Genomic DNA, 18,814 nt, shown 5'->3' with positions numbered 1-18,814 from the left:
TAGTTCTAGTACATCTTTAATAGATTTTGTGGAATTTTCACTATACAGGATCATAATATTTGATACATTTGTACTTCTTTCTTTCCATTCTGGATACATTATTATTATTATTATTATTACTATTATTTTGCCTTGGTACACTGGCTAGAACTTTCAATACAATGTTGAATAAAAGTGGCAAAAGCAGACATCTTTGCCTTGTTCTTAGGAGGAAAAGAATTAAATCTTTCAACATTAATTTTATTAGCTGTGGAGTTTTCATAGATGTCCTTTATTAAGTTGAGTAAATTTGCTTCTAGTCCTAATTTGCCAAGAATTTTTAAAATCATAGATGGTGCTTGACTTTTTCAAATGCTTTTTCAGCCTTTATCAAGACAATCATGTGATTTTTTCCTTTATTCTATTAACATGCTGTGTAACATTAATTGATTTCCTAACGTTAAAACAATCTTGGATTCCTGCGATAAATCCCACTTGGTCGTGGTGTATAATTGTTTGTATATGTTGCTAGATTCCGTTTACCAAAATCTCATGAAGGGTTTTTGTGACTATTTTCATGACAGGTGTCAATCTATAGTTTAATAGTGATATATTTGTCTGGCTTTGATATCAGAGTAATACTTGCCTCACAGAATTAACTGAGAAGTATTCCTTCTTCCTCAATATTCTGAAAAAGTTTTCAAAGAATTAAAATTATTTCTTCTTTAAATAGTTGATATAATTCACCAGTGAAGCCATTTGTCTTAGACTTTTCTTTGTGAGAATATTTTAATTGTCAATTAAATTTCGTATTATATTTCAATTCAGGTTTTCTATTCTTGGGACAGTTTTGATAATTTGTATCTCTCTAGAAATTTGTCCATTTATCTATGTTGTACAAATTGTTGGTATACCAAGTTTTTAGTAATATCACTTTATAATCCTTTCGTTTTCTATAAAATCAATAGTGGTGTCCTATCCTTTGACTCCTAACTTTGGCAATTTCCAACTCCTCATTTTTATGGTTTGTCAGTCATGCTAAAGTTTGTCAATTTGGTTGATCTTTTCAAAGAACCAATACTTGGCTTCATTAATTTTCCATATTTTTATGTATTAAATCTTAGCTTTTGCTCTAATCTTTATTTTTTTTATCCTTTCTTCCACTTGCTTAGAAGCTTGCTTTGCTTTTCTTTTTCTGGTTTCATCAGGTGAAGTTTAGGTTACTGATTTGAGAACTTTATTTTTGGATATAGGTGTTTAAAACTATAAATTTTTCTCTAAGCACTGCTTTAGCTGCGTTCTATAAATCTTGATATGCCATATTTTTGTTTCAATTCAGTTTAAAATATTTTCTAATTTCCCTTGTAATACCTTCTTTGACCCATTACTTATTTAAAATTGGGTTATTTAATTTCCAAACATGTGAGGATTTCCCAGATTTTCTTTTGTTGTTTACTTCTAATTTATTATTGTCGAGGTCAAAGAATACACTTCGTATTTCAACCCTTCTAAATTTTAGACTTGTCTTGTATCCAAGCATATGGCTATCCTGGAGAATGTTCCATGAGTGCCTGCAGTCATTGGGTGGGCTGATTTAAATCACCACCCAAGTCTCAGACACACCCAGGAGTGGCACAAGTACAAACAGATCCAAAGAAGCACAGCAAAGGCTTTGAAACAACTGAAACTGGAATCCGCCCACAGAAGATGAGACAAGACTTTCTCACTGAAAAGAACTGGGAATTCTAACAGGACTCAGAGATTACAAAACATTCAGTATATACTCTTTCTGCTTGCATATTCTTTCATTCAGTACGATTTTGAGATCCATCCATGCTGTTGTATCAATAATTCATTCCTTTTCACTGCTGAGTAATATTTCATTGTACATACCACATTTCATTTATCCTTTCACCTTCTGAGGAATATTTTGGTTGCCCAAGTCTTGAGCTTTTATGAACAAATCTGCTGTCAGTATGTGTGCACTAGTCTTTGTCTAGACATATCTTTATTTCTCTTAATACATGGGAATGGAATGACTGACATATGGTCATTGTGTATTTAGCATTTTAAGAAAACTGGCAGTTTTCTAATGTGGCTGTACTATTTTATGTACCCATCAGCAGTGTATAAGAGCTTCAGTTGCACCACAACTTTGTCAGCACTTGGTATTGTCAACCAGTCTTTATCATCTTAGTCATTCTAATGAACGTGTAGTGTCATCTCATTTTGGATTTTAATCTGCATTTCCTTGATGAATGATGATGATATTGAGCATCTTTTCATGTGGTTATTAGTCATTTGTATATCTTCTTCTGTGAAGTGTCTGTTCAAATCTTTTGCCTGTTTTTAATTGGGGTGTCTTTTTATTATTGAGTTGTAAGATTTCGTTTATATTTTAGATGTAAGTTCTTTGAAATACATGTATTGTAAGCCTTGTCTTCCATTTTCTGGTATGCCTTGTTTTTGTTTTTTTAGTGATGTCTTTCAAAGAGCAAAAGTTTTTAGTTTTGGTGAAGTCTAATGTAGCAACCTTAACTGAAATTTAATTTCCAGTTTTATTGTATTGTGGTAAGAAATATGTGTTCTTAGACATGTTAAGTTTTAGAAATATACTGAGAGTTCCCTTACAGTCTTCTAAGTCTGTTAACTGTTTTATGAGAACAGAGATTTAATATGTTGTGTCTAAATGGTGGAAAGTTGAAATACAGATTAAGATGGCAGACAGGAGGCAGGACTAGCTTGCAGTTCCTCTCCGACAGCCAGAGCAGTGTGTGGGGACTCACATCATGAACTTTGGCTCCAAGAACTACTGCAGAAACATAGCAGGAAAGCTGAGGGAATCCACAGACCCTTGGAAAGAACTGGATCACTGCTGCAGGCTTGCTTTCTCAATGGGAGACTCATGGTCTGGGGCAAGTTCTCAGCCCTGATTGCCAGCTACCTGGAAATAGACTCAGTACTGTTAGAAGGGTACAGTGGGAGTTAGACTGGCCTTTAGGACTGAGGGCTGTGTAGGAGCAGGGTGAGGCCTGTGACTGCTGGCTTTCCCCCACTTCCCTGGTGACCTGTATGGCTCAGGAGAGGCAGCCATAATCCCCCTGGAAATATAACTCCACTCCACTGGGAACCACACTCCTATCCCCCACAGCAGTCACAACCAGCCCCACACAAGGAGAGGCTGAGCTCAGACACGCCTATCACTGCCCCCACCTGGTGGTCTTTCTCTGCCTAACCTGGTATCAGAAGACAAAGGTCGTAATCTTTTGTGAGCTCTACGGCCCTGCCCACCGCCTGAGAAAAAGGAAGACTTAAGCCGATGTCCCTAGGGCAAGTTTGCATCCTCCCTATAGGACCATAACTGATGCACTCTTGAAGTGCCACCTCCTGGCTGGAAGCCAAACACAAAACCAGTGCACTAAACAAAAACAGAACCAAGGATCCTCACAGAGTCCACTTCACTCCCCTGCTATTTCCACCAGAGCAGGTCCTGGTATCCATGGCTGCAAGACGTAAAGACAGATCACATCACAGGACTCTTTGCAGACACTCCCCAGTACCAGCCCACAGCCTGGTAGCTCTGCTGGGTGGCTAGACCCAGAAAAACAAAAACAATCACTACAGCTCCGCTCTTAGGAAGCCCCATTCCTAGAGGAAGGGGGAGAACACCATGTCAAGGGAGCACCCCACGGAACAAAATAATCTTAACGGCAGCAAACCCCAGATCTTCCCTCTGACACAGTCTACCCAAATAAGAAGGAACCAGAAAAAATATTCTGGTAATATGACAAAACAAGCTTCTTTAACACCTCCAAGAGATCATACCAGTTCACCAGCAATGGATCCAAACCAAAGGGAAATCTCTGAATTGCCAGAAAAAGAATTCAGAAGGTCAATTATTAAGCTAATCAAGGAGGCATCAGAGAAAGGTGAGGTCCAACATAAAGAAATCAAAAACATGATACAGAATACAAAAGAAGAGTTCTTCAGTGAAATAGACAGCATATATAAAAAACAATCATAATGTCTGGAAATCAAGGACACACTCAGAGAAATGCAAAATGCACTGGAAAATCTCAGTTAATAGAATTGAACAAGCAGAAGAAAGAACCTCAGAGCTCGAAGACAAGGCTTTCAAATTAACCCAATCCATTAAAGATGAGGGAAAAAAAATTTTTTTTAATGAACAAAGCCTCCTAGAAGTTTGGGACTAAGTTAAACATCCAAACCTAAGAATAATTGGTGTTCCTGAGGAAGATGAGAAATCTAAAAGTTTGGAAAACGTATTTGAGGGAATAATTGAGGAAAACTTCCCCAGTCTTACTAGAGACCTAGACATGTAAATACAAGAAGCACAAAGAACACGTGGGAAATTCATCACAAAAAGATCATCACCTAGGCACATAGTCATCAGGTTATCTAAAGTCAAGACAAAGGAAAAAATCTTAAGAGCTGGGGCCAAAAGCATCAGGTGGCCTAGAAAGGTAAACCTATCAGATTGACAGCAGACTTCTTAGCAGGAACCCTAAAAGCTAGAAAGGAGTGGGGTCATACTTTTAATTTCCTTAAACAAAACCATTATTAGCCAAGAATTTTGTATCCAGTGAAACTAAGCTTTATAAATGAAGGAAAGATATAGTCTTTTCCAGACAAACAAATACTGAGAGAATTTGCCACTACAAAGCCACCACTACATGAACTGCTAAGAGGAGCTCTAAATCTTGAAACAAATCCTCTAAATACACCAAAGCATAAATCTCACAGGACCTATATAACAATAACATAATGAAAAAAAAACAAAACAAAACAGTAGGTATTCAGGCAACAAATAGCATGATGAATAGAATAATACCTCACATCTCAATACTAACATTGAATGTAAATGGCCTAAATGCTCCACCTAAAAGACGAAGAATGGCAGAATCAATAAGAATTCACCAACCAAATTTCTGCTGTCTTCAGTAGACTCACCTAACACGTAAGGACTCACATAAACTTAAGGTAAAGAGGTAGAAAAAGATATTCCATGTAAATAAACACCAAAAGCAAGCAGGAGTAGCTATTCTTATATCAGACAAAACAAACTTTAAAGCAACCACAGTTAAAGAAAACAAACAGGGACATTGTATAATGGCAAAAGGACTAGTCCAACAGGAAAATATCACAATTCTAAATATGAATGCACCTAACACTGGAGCTCCCAAATGAATAAAACAATTACTACCAGACCTAAGAAATGAGACAGGTGGCAATGCAGTAATAGTGGGGTACTTTAATACTCCACTGACAGCACTACACAAGTCATCAAGACAAAAAGTCAACAAGAACAATGAATTTAAACTATACCCTACAACAAATGGACTTAACAGATATTTACAGAACATTCTACCCAACAACTGCAGAATATACACTCCATTCAGAAGGACATGGAACATTCCCCAAGATAGACCATAATAAGCCACAAAATGAGTCTCAGTAAATTTAAGAAAATCGAAATTATATCAAATACTGATGGGAATGTAAAGTAGTACAACCACTATGGAAAACACTGTAGAGATTCCATAAAGAACTAAAAGTAGATCTACTATTTGATTCAGCAATCACACTTCTAGGTGTCTACCCAGAGGAAAAGAAGTCATTATATGAAAAAGATACTTGGGCACACATGTTTATAGCAGCACAATTTGCAATTGCAAAAATACGGAACCAGCCCAAATGTCCATAAATCAACGAGTGGATAAAGAAATTGTGATATATATACGTACATACATACACACACACACACATATATATATACACATACACACACACAAACACACACACACACCATGGAATACTACTTGGCCATAAGAAGGAATAAAATAATGGCATTCACATCAACTTGGACGTTATTGGAGACCATTATTCTAAATGAATGGAAAACCAAACATCATATGTTCTTACTCATAAGTGGGAGCTAACGTATGAGGACACAAAGGCATAAGAATAATACAATAGACTTTGAGGACTCAGGGGAGAAGGGTGGGTGGGGGAGGTGAGGGTTTAAAGACTACACACTGAATAAAGTGTACACCGCTAGGGTGATGGGGGCACCAAAATCTCAGAAATCACCACTAAAGAAATTATTCAAGTAATCAAGCACCACCTGTGCCCCAAAAACCTATTGAAATAAAAAAATTAAAAAATTAAAAATAAATACAGAAGAAAATAAAAATGTTAAACTTGATCAGCTATTCCACTCCTAGGTACAGTAGTCCCTCCTCATATGTTCTAAGACCCTCAGTGGATGTCTGAACTTTGGGTAGTAACAAACCCTATATGCACTATGCTTTTTGCTATATAGCTGCAATGTATAGGGAAGGTAGGGTATACAGCATGGATATTCTGGATAAAAGGATGAGTCATGCCTTGAGTAGGACACAGCAGGATGCCATGAGATTTCATCAAGTTACTCAGAACAGTGTACAATGTAAATCTTACGAATTCTTTATTTCTGGAATTTCCCGTTTAATATTTTTGGACTGTGGTTGATGGAAGGTAACTGAAACCACGGAAAATGAAACTTTGGATAAGGTGGGACTACTGTACTTATTGGAATAAAATGGAAACATATGTCTACAAAAGTAAAAGTAAAAAAAATAAAATGCTAAAAAAGAAAAAGTCAAAATATAGCTGTCATATAATTTGTTAGTTACATCCCATTTGGGTTTTACCCACTGACCTGTCAAAGATGGAGAAAAACATATGAAAACATCCCATGATTATCTATGTCCATTTCTCCATGTATTCCTAACATCTTTTCATATTTCAATTGAGTACTCTTGCCTTTAGCATGCAAAAATATATCCCTTTGTCCAGTTTATTGACTTGTATTGATCTAATTTGTATGATAGTGTTACTATCCTACTTTCCTTTTTTTCTGAATATAAGTGACATATTTTCATCATCAATTTAATATAATTTTTGTTAACTTTATTTTAGTTATAACTTCTACAAACAGCATATTTATGAATTTAAGTATTCTAATCAATACCATTTTACTAGAAAAATTTAACCTATTAATGTTTATTATTACAATTATATACTCTATCTTATTTTGGACATTTTATAGTATTTCTGCTTCTGTTCCTTTGGCAGCATCTCCTCTCAAGCTTTGCTTTTTATCTTTTCAAGATTTTTATAAGAAAGTACAACTTGTTAATTTTATTAATGCTCATATTTAAACATTTCAAAATTATTTTTACCTACATTTCCCTAATTTTAAGAATCTTATGAGTCTCACATATTTATGACAAAGAGTTTTAGTATACTTTGCTTCTCCAACTCTCACTATTCATCTACTTTTGGTCCTTGTTAATGTAATCTAGGGATATAAATTCAAGTTGTTAATACATTTGTATTTTCTGTTTTATATACCTTCCTTTTCAAAAAATAAATTAATATTAGAATTCTAAGTATATTTGTAACAACTATTTAAATTTGTTTCTAATTCTTTGGGGTTCCAGGGTTCTCTACTCATCCTTTCATATGATGGTTCCTTATGTGTGGGAAGTCTTATGCTTCATTTCTGGATTGGTTCACGTTTTCATACAAATTTTTTCCAGAAAAATGTGGTATATATTACGTGAGCTCTTATATATAAGAACATGCTTTCCTATTGTTTTGTAAGCAAAACACTCCTTGGTTGTGTATAAAATGGAATCACCACTTTTTTTTTTACTGCATGCATATTACATACATGTTTATTACATGCATTACATTATATGTAACATGAATGCTGCAGTTTCAGCCTACCATACTATGGCTGTGGATCCAGGCATTTCCGCACTCCTGGAGGCTGGGGAAGGTCCCCACTTCCCTAGCTGGCTCAGAAGTGCTTGCTCCTGCTGTCTGGCTTCTTCCTGCTGTCCGTGCCCACTCTGATGTTGGAGCAAAGTTAGGGCTGAGCCTGGGTACTGTCGCAGCCGGCCAGGTGGGCACACACTCAGGGCAGTACTGACATGCCAGCCTCCTGCTGCCTCAGCCATCTCTTTACTTTGGCTGCCAATGAGCATAGGAGGGAAGCCAAGGGGGTGCTGATGGCAGCTCACTGCTGGCCTGCAGGCAACCCTTAGCACCCACAGCCTGGGCACCATGAACAGCAGTAGGGGGCAGACAGGCTCCTGCTCATAAGGGGGTGGGTCCCTAGTGAGGCCTCAGCTTCAGGCCAGGGAGGGTCTAAAGGCTGGGGGCCTGGCTTAAAGTCCCACAGACTGGAGTGGGAACTCCTGGTGCCTTTTCTGGGCCTGCCCATGGCCGCCCATGGACCAATCAGTGTGCACTTCCTCCCATCTGAGGCCCATAAAAGCCCCAGGCTCAGCCAGACAAGAGCAGATGTGGGGACAACCAGCTGCAGAGGGAAGCTACCAACTCCAGGGCCTCCTCTCTCCTAAGAGCTGCAGATGTCAGGACAACCAGCTGCAGAGAGGAGCAACTCATCCCAGGGCCTACTCTCTGCTGAGAGCTGCAGAGACATTGGGACCACCAGCTGCAGATAGGAGCAACCCACTCCATGGCCTCCTCTCTACTGAGACCTGGGGAGATGAGAGGATGACCTGCCTACAGAGAGAAGAAACCCACTCTAGGGCCTCCTCTCTGCTGAGAGCTGCAGAGATGATGGGACTGCCTGTCTGCAGAGAGGGGCTTACCACTCCAGGGTCTCCTCTCTGCTAGGAGCTGAACACTCAGTGGGACACCCTGGCTGCAGAAAGGAGTTAGCCACTATGAGTCTCCTCTGAGCTGTTCTATTGCTCAGTAAAGCTCCTCTTTGTCTTGTTCACCCTCCACTTGTCTGTATACCTAATTTTTCTAGTTGCAGAACAAGAACTCAGGACCTGTCGAATGGCAGGGCTAAAAGAGCTACAATACAAACAAGGCTGAAACATGTCCCCTTACTCGCCTTATTGCAGGCAAAGAGAAGGAGAGAAGAGCTGCAGCCCTGTGGGGACCCCAGACCAGGGCACTCCCAAGCCAGGGCTATGACTTCCTCTTTGGGTTCCTGTGGTTCCTGGCATCTCCAAGCTTCAGGGACCACCACGTTCCCCAGTGACAGCTGTGGAAGCTGCTTGCAGTATACCTGGTCCAGCCACAGCCTCACAGAGAGCTGACACCCATGCTGGCACCTGGAGCTGCCCACCCCACTGCAGCAGGTGGCATACCTGACTGCACAGTGGCCAGACCCCACACTTGCTCACACATCCCTCGCTGCTCTATGCCTGACTCACCCTTGGCAGGTGTGGGATCCAGGCCAGTAGCATGAGCCAAGAGCAGCATGTCAGGCCAAGTGGGTGGAATAAGCCCAGTGGGCCTGAGCAAAACTCAGGAAAAGGTGCCACTGGCCACAGAGGTTTCTGGCCAAAAAAGTGATACCCCAGGGATCCCATAACCTAGGGCTCAGTCCTCAGTCAGATTCAAACATGAAACTTTCCTTAGGGACATTTCTCCCACTCAGTGTGTGCATGGGACTCCTAAGGAAGATAACTATAGTATAAAATCATAAATGAGTATTGAAACATTCTTTATAATCAGGAAAAACTGAAAATAAACTAAATATGCTTGAGTAGGGGAGCTGATAAAATACAGTATATTCATATGATAAAATAAATTTAGTGTTAAAAAGATTGCACTAAAACAACATGGTTAGCACACAGATACATAATATTATATATAAAAGGGCAAACAGAAATAATACTTAAAATCTGTTCATATTTATCCAATTTAAAAAAAAAACATTTATGCCTATAACATATTAATGCATAAATAATATATACATGCATATTATCTATGGGCATTATATATGCATATAAAATAAACTGAAATAATACAGCCCTCCCCATTGGTTCCTGAAACCCCTCCAGATACCAAAATCCACAGATAGGCAAGTTCCTTATATAAAATGATCTAGTACTTCCATACAACCTGTGCACATCCTCCCGTGTATTTTATCATTGCTAGATTACTTCTAATACCTAATATAACATCTACATGTCACTTCTATCACATGGATTCAACATAGTCCTCTGTACATGGCAAACTCAAGTTTTACTTTTTGGAACATTGTCAAATTTTTCTAAATATTTTCAATCCATGGTTGGTTGAATCTGTGGAGGCAGAATCCATGGATATAAAAACACATGGATACAGAGGGCTGACTGTATGCACTCAATTAATTACAGTGGATTTCTCCAGGGAAGAAAGAATAATGTGATTAGACATGAATAACAAATTAAACTAAAGCTTCACCTGAATGTTTTAGTTTATATAAACCGCATTAACAATTATTACATCTTTGCAATGGGTACCCAGGTATTCGTAATAATTCCCTTTATTCTTTTACAAATTTTGTATTTTCTTTAAAAACTAAAAAAAAAAAAACTACCACTCATCTTGTATGAGAATTGGAGACAGCCTTTGTCCTTCACAACTGCCAGTTGAAAATAATTTACTGTAACTGATCAATAAGACACTATTTATAGAACATGAAGAAACACAGACATGGTTAACTGGAGCCCCTGCTCTAAAGAAACTGATCAGTCATGGGATTTTTCTCTTAGGTTTATCTGTCCTTCCAAAGCAGGGCACATGCTTGCCATTACTGCATTTATACAGGGGACTTTTAAATGATCATTCTGGCATCGCTTGAAGGATGAATCAAGTGGTAACATCTCTTTCTCATTCTGAATCTCTGACCCGATTGTATGGTTAATTTTGATACAGCTCTTTTAAAAAGTGAAATGTTTCTGTCATATTTAAGATGAGAATGTACCTTCCTACTGAGAGAGTGACTTTCAAAAGGGATGGTGTGGCGGCCTCCTTACCTGCTCTTTCATTTCAGCATAGACTTTCTCTGAGTTCAGTTCCACCTGCCGCTTAAACTCTTCCAGAGCGGCATCTGCCTGCTGGGCCTGCAACCTCTGAACTTCAGTCACACGAGTAAGCTGCTCCTCTTTTTCCCTAGAAAGGTTCAGAGAAGCTTCAGAGTTAAAATATAAAAGAACTAACGTGAATGAAAGAACAATATTTAACCCTCTAAAATAAAATCCAGATTTTAATTTTTTTGATCCAAATCCTACAAAACTTCCCTTTAGAAATCTGACAATAAACTAATTCATCTCAAGAGAAAAAGGGTATAAACATGTACTATGTATTCTGATGAAGGGAAAACTACTTTCAAAGATTTCCCTAAAAACAAAACTGAGTAAAACCATGTGTCTCCATCAAGTGATGAATGAATCAACAAAATGCGGACTAGCTATCCAATGGAGTATTAGTCATCCTTAAAAAGGAATGAAGTTCTGATACCTGCTACAACATGGATGAACCTTCAAAACATCCAGCTAAGTGAAAGAAACCAGTCACAAGAAGTTACATATTGTTTGATTCCATTTATATGAAATTTCCAGAATAGATAAATCCACAGAGACAGACAGTATACTAGTAGTTACTAGGGTCTGAGAGGCTGGGGAAATAGGGAGTGATTGCTAACAGATATGAAATGAGGAAAATATGAAAATGTTCTGGAATTAGATAGTGGTGATGGTTGCACATCCTTGTGAATATACTAAGATCCACCAAACCATACACTTTAAAACAGTGAATTTTATGGTATGTGAATTACATCTCATGTCTTTTGGTTTTTTTTAAATGTACCAATAGAAAGATGTATGTCTACCAGAAGTTAATCTGCAGTGAAGTCAGTGCAACAGAGAAACATGATGGCCTAAAATTATTTTACTGCCTTCTAGCAGATTGCCTAAAAGAACTGATAACCATCTCATTTCTTCATACCTTAGGCGGAAACTACATGGCTGAAAGGGTCCAACAAAACAAAAGGAATCTTTGCATGCTGATAGAAGAAAAAATTAAAGGCTTCAGTTTATAAATGCATGCCATTTAACAATAGTTAACTCTGAGTTCTAACTAGGTGCCAGGCACCGTGCAATGGAATTTTATATGGTTTGGCTCTGTGTCCCCACCCACATCTAATCTTGTAGCTCCCATAATTCCCACATGTTGTGGGAGGGACCCAGTGGGAGATAACTGAATCATAGGGGCAGGTCTTTCCCATGCTGTTCCCATGATAGTGAATAAGTCTAATGAGATCTGATAGTTTTAACAAGAGGAGTTCCCCTGCACAAGCTCCTCTTTTTGCCTGCCGCCATCCATGTAAGATGTGACTTGCTCCTCCTTGCCTTCTGGAGGGACCCAGTGGGAGACAACTGAATCATAGGGGCAGGTTTTTCCCATGCTGTTCTCATGATAGTGAATAAGTCTATAACGAGATCTGATGGTTTTAACAAGAGGAGTTCCCCTGCACAAGCTCCTCTTTTTGCCTGCCGCCATCCATGTAAGATGTGACTTGCTCCTCCTTGCCTTCTGCCGTGATTGTGAGGCCTCCCCAGCCACATGGAACTGTAAGCCCATTAAACCTTTCTTTTGAAAATTGCCCAGTCTCAGGTATGTCTTTATCAGCAGTGTGAAAATGGCCTAATATAGAATTTTATGTCTTTTCTCATTTATTCTCACAGTAAACCAGTATAAGAGTGTTATTATAGCCTTACTTACACAGAACAGGAAGGTATGGCTTAGAGAATACTTCCAAGGTGACACACCTAGAGTAACAACAGGTCAAGCCAGGATTCCAGTCCTGACAGTGTGCTTCTAGAGTTCCTGTTGTTGGCTGCTATGCCACACTGCTTTCCTGATTTTCCAGATGCCACAGGTAAGATTAACTTACTTCACCTTCCCTAAATGGGAAAGCTTAGACACATATAAAATATGTTCTTACTATTAGCTGTAACACTGAAGAATGCTGGGCAGGGGTGGGTAATTTAACTCACTCAAACCACATTTGAGAGAAATATCATAAAGGGGAGAAAAGACATTTCTAAAACAAGAGGATGCAATCTTTTAAGACTTGGGCAAAAAGTAATATGAGTTTTTCCAGGTTATTTATCTGAGTTTAAAATCCACTCTAAGACACAAAAATGTCTAGGCTTTTCAATAAGAACATACATATCACATAAAATATCAAAATACCAAACCATCTTCTTCCTCACCCACCAAATTGAAAACCTCTTTGAAAGCTTAAGTGGTCAAAAGACTAATAAGAAAAAGTGTCACCTAATTTCTACTTCAGCAAGACTCTCTTGTTCCTTTATAATGAGGTTATCATTGATATATAGACATATAGATATAGATAGATAGATGTGTGTGTATGTTCTCTCCTCGCACCCATATCCCATCCCCACCCCTGTATTTGGGATCCGCAAATAGGCAAATGTTTGTTGACAGGCTAAAAGAGCATGCCGTGCATGTTTACTTGTCATTTTAAACACCACCTTGTGTCTATCTCTTCATATCTCATGTATCCATCTACCTGAAGGTGACAATAATCATTGCAATCCCATGATAAACAAAACAGCTTTCCCACTAAATCCCTGTTCCTTTATGTGTCTGTTTTACAGATGTAGCCACCATTTTTATGACTTACAGAATTTAATACTGCCCCAAGGTGTGTGATGCCCTGCCTGAGAGTTAAGCCATTCCAGGTCATGATGCATGTCACATGTGGCTCTCAGGGACTGCATTTTGCAGCAATAGGGTACAGGACTCTGGAAGTTTTTAAAAGCTATTCTTCAACTTGTCCACTTTAATGAATGGGGACCTGAATATCTTGTTGTTCACCATGTTTCTTACATGTTGTTAAAGGAAAATGGCCTTAATGTTAACTGGCTGTTAAGTTCTGAGGTCATAACATTAGTGAGGCTTTTTTGCCACCTAATGTGAATATTAGCTCAAAGATAATGGTGATTAATAACTGGATATCATACTGAAGGCTGACTGCAGGGACACCATATGTGAAAGACTGAGTACTCTGATGGCTATAGAGAAGTTTAAATTGTTCTGGTGCATTTTCACTCTTCCTATATTATTCTGTGCAAGAACAGGAGGCTTTAAGTTGTATGTAGGATTTCCCTGCAACAAATGTTGAATAATTTGTTTGAATATAAAAATATTTGAATACTAAAACAGCACATGGGAACAACATAAAGTCATATAAATTGTTATTGGGTACCATGGTCTAGACCTGGCTTGGCAAATAGATGTTCTCTGGTGTGGTGGTCACAACTGACTGGAAGAGGCTGCCTAGAATGCTCTATTTAAAGGATCCTGAGAGCAAGCTCAGAGGGAAAGGGTGCCGTGGTTGATGAATGGTGGCACTGTTTACAAGGCACTGGAGTTAGGCAGTGCAACGACCATTTCAGAGATTATAGTGACTAGTTTATCTTATGTTCCTCTTCACTTTTTGAGGCCCTTCTAAAAGCACTTGGGAAGACTATTTTATAATTAAGATTAACATTTATCAAAGGATTACCTTTGGTCAGTTTGTATATAAATACAAAAGAAAGTACATTGAACATGATTTGAAAACTTTAAAAGTTTATATATCATTTACTTTTTAATTACGGAACATTAGCCAAAAGAAAGTAAGATAACAAATTTTATAAAAATATATGACCTATAGCTGAAATAGCAACTTTGTCCTATCTATGTAGAAAGTCAGTTTTTTATATTTGTGCAATAATTTGCATGAACTATTTAGTTAAACACTTTTAATTTAATAGGACAAATCTTTTTCTCTATAACATGTCATTCTTACCTACTAAGCTTAGCTCATTTACTTTATAACTAATTTATGACCACATAAATCAAAGTCATAAACTTCAGCTATCCATCAGGTAATTAGAGGCCATTTTAAAATGTGAAAGCCTTGCACAATAAGGCACATTGCTTTTAATTGATCACTTCTACCCTGATTTACAAATAGCAAATACTGTTTTACACTCAATTGTAAGCACAGGGAAATATGTAAAATCTAGTTTCCAGTCCTACCATACTGTCTGAACTAACCTAATAGTAACGCTAAATATCAAAGGTGGCCTCATTCAATGTAATTCAATGTTCTTGTCCAGTAAAACCATAATGAATACATTGAGCTCCGCTAATATTTAGAAACCTTCTGCCCTTTTTTTTTTTTTTTTTTTAGACAGGGTATTGCTCTGTTGCCCAGGCTGGAGTGTGCAGTGGCATAATCAGGACTCACTGCAGCCTTGAACTCCTGGACTCAGGTGATCCTCTCACCTCAGCTTCTGAGTAACTGAGAATATAGGTGCAAGCCACCACCCCTGGCCAATTTTTTTCTTTTTTGTAGAAATGGGGTTTTGCCAAGTTGCCCAGGCTGGTCTTGAACTCCTGGACTCAAGCGATCCACCCACCTCGACCTCCTACAAAGCTGCGATTACAGGAATAAGCTGCTGCACCTGGCCCCTCTGTCTTACTATAAATTAAATCTGTCAATTCAAATAAAGAGGTGTTAATCATTTTAAGGAGGGATCCATTTTAATTTCTACAAGGTAATGAAGCAGAAGTGAAAATGTTGAAGCTTTGAAACAGACAAAGGTCTGCTCCTATCACAGGAACAGTGCTCCTTTTTACCATGATCCCAATAGTGCATCCTGCAAGGAGGGAAAAAGGACTTTGAAGATTTTTTTTCCCAATGGAACTAGTTGTTGGGCCAAGTAGAAATGCATCACTCAAATGTCTTAAAGCTGGGCCTCCATGAAGATAAAAAAGTGGAAAGAAAATTTGCTTTTTAGCTCTGATTTATTTATAAAGTGCAGTAAATTTTCCTCATCTGAGTATATAAGGGATAAAGAAAAAAAGAAGCTGCATTCTTAAACAACCACAAGCCAGCTCAGATTAAAGGATGTTCTGAAGTACATGATTATTCCAAAAAGGGCAATAAAATATAGGGAACTAATGGATGACAGTTTAGTATTTTTGAGCTTTATAAGCTAACACATATATGGACGGGTGAACCTTAATTTGAAAATCTTCCTTCTGCACATTTCTGTTCCAGTACGTTTAATAAAGATGGCTGCGATCCAACATGTATGTATAAGGCTTCACATTACAGTCTACTTCATTTGCTGCCAGCTTGGCATCTCCCCTGGAAACTCCAAGAAAAACAACACAAAACAAGAAACTTCAAACAAGTCTGAAAAACAGCTAGAAGAGTCCCCATGCCCTTTCCAGCTGGGCTGGAAAACAAGACTTCCAAGCAGCAATATCACCTATATTCACGGCTGCGGGTTGTTACTTAAACTGATTAAACGGAATGAGTCAAAAATATTTAAAATAATACATTTCATAAGCATGATAAGTGAATAAACTGCTTTGGCCTATTCTTCACTTGACTACTAAAACTAGTAGTCTCTGCTAAATTCTAGTTTAAAAATGGTAAACCCCGTAGACAGCTAAACATTTGATACTTCAAGAGTCAGAAAGAAATGCCCAGTAAAATGAAAGTTAGTACTGGTCTTAATATTGAATATATGGTAATATTTCCCAAATTGATCTATAGATTCAACATAATCAATGCATGCAGAGCCACAAGCCAAGGAACAGGGGCAGCCTCTAGAAGATGGAAAAGGCAAGGAATGGATTATTCCTATAAGCTCAATGAAACTATGATGATCCAAAACACGAAATTTAGAAGTTATTCTCTCACTACTAAGGGAAAAGCTTGAAACAGGTATGATAACAGCATAAAGAAGTTCTACAGAACTCTGTTCTGACAAAGACCTTTTATTGCCAACAATGTAGGCTTACCCAGAGAGCTTGCTCCCAGGGTCAAACACCAGTCTTAAAAAACCATGCCTGTCTGTTGGTTGAAGCATGTTAGTTATAAATAGAAATGAGGAATCTTATTAAACAATTCAAAAACCTCTTAAGAAGATATGGATGTCAGCTAGGATGTTCATAAATCTATGACGCCAACTGGATTTGAATCATAATTCAAAAGAATTAGTTCTGGCCTCAACCTTGTAGCCTTCATTCTCAGTAAGTTAGTTTTGTTCTGGGAGCAGAGACAAGGGTGCTGGCAGCAAATTCTAAGATCTGCTCATTCAAATACTACAGAAAACATAAAAGAAGTGTAAGACATGCTTCCTATCTTGCAGAAACTATAATCTGACTAAGGGAAAAGATGAAAATACAAGGAGAAAAAATAAAATTATGCAATATCGTACACATTAAATCTTGTGACAAATTTTAAGTGCTAAAAGAATACAAAGAATGTAACAATGCAGTAAGAGGCTATATAAGAAACAGTTCTCAGAGGATCAAATTTATGTGTAAGGTAGGAAATAAAGCTATATAAGTAAAATTAATGAAAGATTTAAACAGTTTAAAGTTTACATAATAATTTTATGCTAAACTAACTTCTGCCTGTAATATGGGTCCATACATAAAACAAATTCTAGCTCAGCAAATACAAAAGTAAGTAATACTTTTATGGTAAACTAACAAAATATTGAGAAAATTATCCTTAAAGATAAAGCAGTCATGGTTTACGGTCAAAAAAATTCCTCTAAAATCTTTAAATTCTTTAAAATTCAAAATAAATCCCACATATGATGCTATTTTCGTTTATGTCTCTATACTTAACAAAGGATTAAAACTTCCATTTATAAATTGTACATAATATATGCGGAGTTTACATACATACCCACTAATATATTTCATTATAGATGTAGTGTTATATCAGTAAATAATAAGGAAATATATGTTATTCTTGTAAAATGACAAAACCTAAATATTCCAGAATAGGTGAGGACCACTTCTTGTTACCAGGAGAGGAAGAAAGATAGTATGAAGTCACTCAAGCAGAATGATAAGTAAACCAACGCCAGATCAAAGGAATAAAGAAAAAAGGCTGAAATGTGAATCTGAAATATTTATTTCCTTCAAAAACATTATCCATGCCTTGTCCCAGGGCAGTTCAATATTTCAAAGTAACTGGAAAATATTCTCACTTATATTCATCACTATGCACAAATAGATCAAATTTTAAGCAGGCAAATTTTCTCCTATTTATCAAATATAAATGTAATATTTATCATGTGAGAGAAGCTTTTCTGCTCATTAGAGATGATTTCTAAGTCATATGAAATGAAAAGTCACAATACATATGTCCCACTACTTTTATAACATTTATAGTGTAGCCATAATTTTTAAATCTTTGCAAATGATAAAGCAGAGTGAACATTTATTGAATGTCTACCCTGCTCATTACAGTTAGAGCAGTTCACACATTATTTCATCTAATTTCTATTAGAAAAGTTACTACATCTTTTAGGTGAAAACACTGAAACTTAGAATAGTCAAGTTCACAAAAAAGTGCCAGAACAAGCGATGAAAACAACCCATCTGACTGGAAGTCCCAAGTAGTTTCACTACACGTAACATTATTTCTTTAAATCTGTACACACATTTTGTATTAAGTTACCATTTCATATTAATTAGCTGAATTTATAACTAAGTACTTGCCATAATTTATCCTTACATAGCCATATTTATATATTAAATAACTTCGAGCATTTGAAAGCTAAAATGTTCATTAGCATTCACTTAACATCTATCACATGCCAGGATCTGTGCTCAGTATTAGAAATGCAAAAACGATCAAGACGTTATATCAGTTTTTTGTTTGTTTGTGTGTGTGTGTGTGTGTGTGTGTGTGTGTGTGTTTGAGACAATGTCTTGCTCTGTCGCCTAGGCTAGAGTGCAGTGGTGTGATCTCAGCTAACTGCAACCTCTGCCTTCTGGGTTCAGGAGATTCTCTTGTCTCAGCCTCCCAAGTAGCTGGGATTACAGGAATGCAGTACCATGCCTGGTTAATTTTTGTGTATTTTTAGTAGAGACGGGGTTTTGCCATGTTGGCCAGGCTGAC

The 18,814-nt window shown here is 37.5% G+C and overlaps 1 protein-coding gene across 11 annotated transcripts in view; it reads right to left on the bottom strand.

The window, feature by feature from the left end:
* CEP112 (centrosomal protein 112) overlaps window positions 1-18,814 on the bottom strand; it is a 564,728-nt gene that overhangs the window by 324,677 nt on the left and 221,237 nt on the right. For all 11 annotated transcript variants that reach the window (XR_004430727.1, XM_033183912.1, XM_033183914.1 and 8 more), the window contains one exon: window positions 10,836-10,971. Coding sequence is in view for 10 of the 11 variants with exons in the window: in XM_033183912.1 (XP_033039803.1) it covers window positions 10,836-10,971 (136 nt within the window). In the remaining variant the exon portion in view is untranslated. The remainder of the gene's footprint in view (window positions 1-10,835; window positions 10,972-18,814) is intronic.

This window comes from Trachypithecus francoisi, unplaced genomic scaffold (assembly GCF_009764315.1).
Source record: "Trachypithecus francoisi isolate TF-2019V2 unplaced genomic scaffold, Tfra_2.0 Lachesis_group20, whole genome shotgun sequence".
In the NCBI taxonomy this organism is placed as follows: Eukaryota; Metazoa; Chordata; class Mammalia; order Primates; family Cercopithecidae; genus Trachypithecus; species Trachypithecus francoisi.
This window is presented reverse-complemented; position numbering and strand designations above follow the sequence as displayed.